Source organism: Dipodomys merriami, unplaced genomic scaffold (genome assembly GCF_024711535.1).
Source record: "Dipodomys merriami isolate MVZ:Mamm:240054 unplaced genomic scaffold, mDipMer1.0.p SCAF_36, whole genome shotgun sequence".
Taxonomy (NCBI): domain Eukaryota; kingdom Metazoa; phylum Chordata; class Mammalia; order Rodentia; family Heteromyidae; genus Dipodomys; species Dipodomys merriami.
Window position 1 is genome coordinate 15107781 of NW_027205159.1, and position 2459 is coordinate 15110239.

The 2459-nt window shown below is 41.2% G+C and overlaps 1 gene segment (V, D, J or C); it reads left to right on the forward strand.

Moving 5' to 3' along the window:
• The first annotated feature begins 1306 nt into the window (after positions 1 to 1306).
• Positions 1307 to 2175, forward strand: LOC138804231 (immunoglobulin kappa variable 1-39-like). The segment is given in 2 exon segments: positions 1307 to 1383; positions 1505 to 2175. Coding segments are annotated over 2 exon segments (378 nt in total).
• The last annotated feature ends 284 nt before the right edge of the window (positions 2176 to 2459 follow it).

Below are 2459 nucleotides of genomic sequence, written 5' to 3' on the forward strand. Positions count from 1 at the left end.
CAGGGTTGCTATAGGTACCTGTCATGTAGGGCCTGGTACAGATGGACTCTGACTTTGGCAGTGCCTGGTCTGTGAGCTACTGGCCTTTGGGGAGCAGTGCTATCTTTGTGCATCTCTACCAACTGCTTGCACTCACAATAAGATGGTAGATTCATTGTCAAGCAAATGTTCTGTCCGTGTCTTCCCAATTGTGACATCTGGCACTAGAGTGAACAGCTTCCTCACATGCTGGACTCCAGGTGGGAGCCTTCCTCATCATACTCTGGATTCATCACTTGTGGCATTTTCGCTTGTCTTCTATGGGCTTTGCAGCTCCAGTGTCCCACTTCAAACTTCACTATACTACATGTCATCCTTTCAGAGCTTGTTTATATCATAAACTCTAAGTTCAATCAGTGAAAACTTCTTTAATTACAACTTCTATTAAATGGGAGGTACTGTAGGAATTTACAGTTTTAAGAGGCAGAGTAAACTGAAGTTTATTTCAGCCTTGGTTTAGAGAATAGCACAGGTTCTGAGGAGGAATAACTTGGATTAAGAACAATAAGGCATGAATGTCATCAAGACTTTAGGAGACTTGGAGCTCAGAAATGTACAATGATAATAAAGCTGTGCCTGTAGCCAGGTCCTTTCAGTATACAGAGAGCCAATGTCTGATGTTAAGTCTACTGGATGATGGTGGTGGGAAAGTGCATTCAGAAACAGAGGACAGCAACCTGGAGTTGATAGCAAAACCCAATAGCTAGCCTGTACATTGTACACCATAGCACAATACTGCACATACTTTAATTTCATACTTTTCATTGTCTTTCATTAAGTCTTAATTGATACTTGTCTGTCATCTATTTACTTAACTATTACTCTCTTTATCAACCTACATACCCTTGTAGGTTGAGTAACTGAGTGATTAACAAATGGGTTCAAGGAAACCAAAGACTTAGAAAATCTGATCTAAGTCATTAATTCTACATTTTGGAACCATTTTTGCTTGAAAAATTGACTTAGATAAAATGCTATCATGAAAAGCATGTCATGACCCATGTATAAATTAAAGTTTACTGTATTTAACCAGAGAGGCATTCTGTCCCCTGAACCCTAGAGAAAAACATATTCCCTTCCTGCACAACAGTGCTACCCTGGTATCGTTTTTTGTATCTGGGGTATCATGTCTGGGCTGAGATACTGAAATCTGTCATGTTGGTGCAGCTGTGCTGGACCCTTCCAACCCATACTGATTTGCATGTGCCCAGAACACAACCCACTTCCCTGAGCAGTTCTTGAAAGCTGCTCACATCCTGGACAGGAGTCAGTCCTCGTCAGCACACAGCATGGACATGAAGGCCCATGCTCAGTTCCTGGGGCTCCTGCTACTCTGGATTACAGGTAAGGAAAGAATACGCTGAAGATCTGCTCAGTCTGCTGTAGTCAGTGATGCTTGGCTGTTTATGAAGCTTTCTTATAACATGCTTGATTCTATGTATACTTATTACTTTCCCAATGGCAGGTACAAGATGTGACATCCAGATGACCCAGTCTCCATCCACTTTGTCTGCATCTCCTGGAGACAGAGTCACCATCACTTGCCGGGCCAGTCAGGGCATTAACAGTTGGTTAAACTGGTACCAGCAGAAACCAGGGGGAGCTCCAAAGCTCCTGATCTATGGTGCAAAGTATTTACAATCCGGGATCCCCTCCAGATTTAGTGGCAGTGGATCTGGGACAGAGTTCACTCTCACCATCAGCAGCCTGCAGCCTGAAGACATTGCCACTTATTACTGTAAACAGGATTATGATTACCCACCCATAGTGATACAAGCCATAACATAAACCTGCAGAGAAGCAGAAGTGTGAGCCTGGGCTGCCCCAGCTGCTTTTTTCATGCTTCCTATTGCCAGAGCTGTCCTAGAATCATAGGACATGAATCCTGCCCAGGCTATCCTGACCAGTGAGCTTCTATGTCTCAATATTTGGAGTAAGTGTAATTATAGACATTTGATACTAGACTTGGCTTCATGAATGTTGAAATTACATTCAATGAAATGAATGTTAAAATTACATTCCAGACTATAAATATGGAAATAATCTACGTTTATTCAGGTTTCTTTTCATCTTGAATAGGTATTCACAATGTGCACAGGGACACTTAGAAGTTATTTCAAAACTTTTATTTTGAGATTTTTTAAATACTTTATGCACAAATTTCATCAGCAAGTAAAGACAGCTTGCCACTTCATTTTTCTGCTTCAGGTCTTTTGTGCTTTTTTTCCAGTTACTTTTAGCTTTACTTATTGCATTTAGCGAACCTCAGTACAATTTTAGGTACAAAAAGTAATAGTGTACATTTCATTCTCTTGATGTTGCTTATGAACTCTAGAAATGACTCTTTGGCCACTGAGCAAGATCTAACAAAATCCATGTCAGAGGCAAGCTGAGTCACGTGTAACACAAGAGCTCCAGTC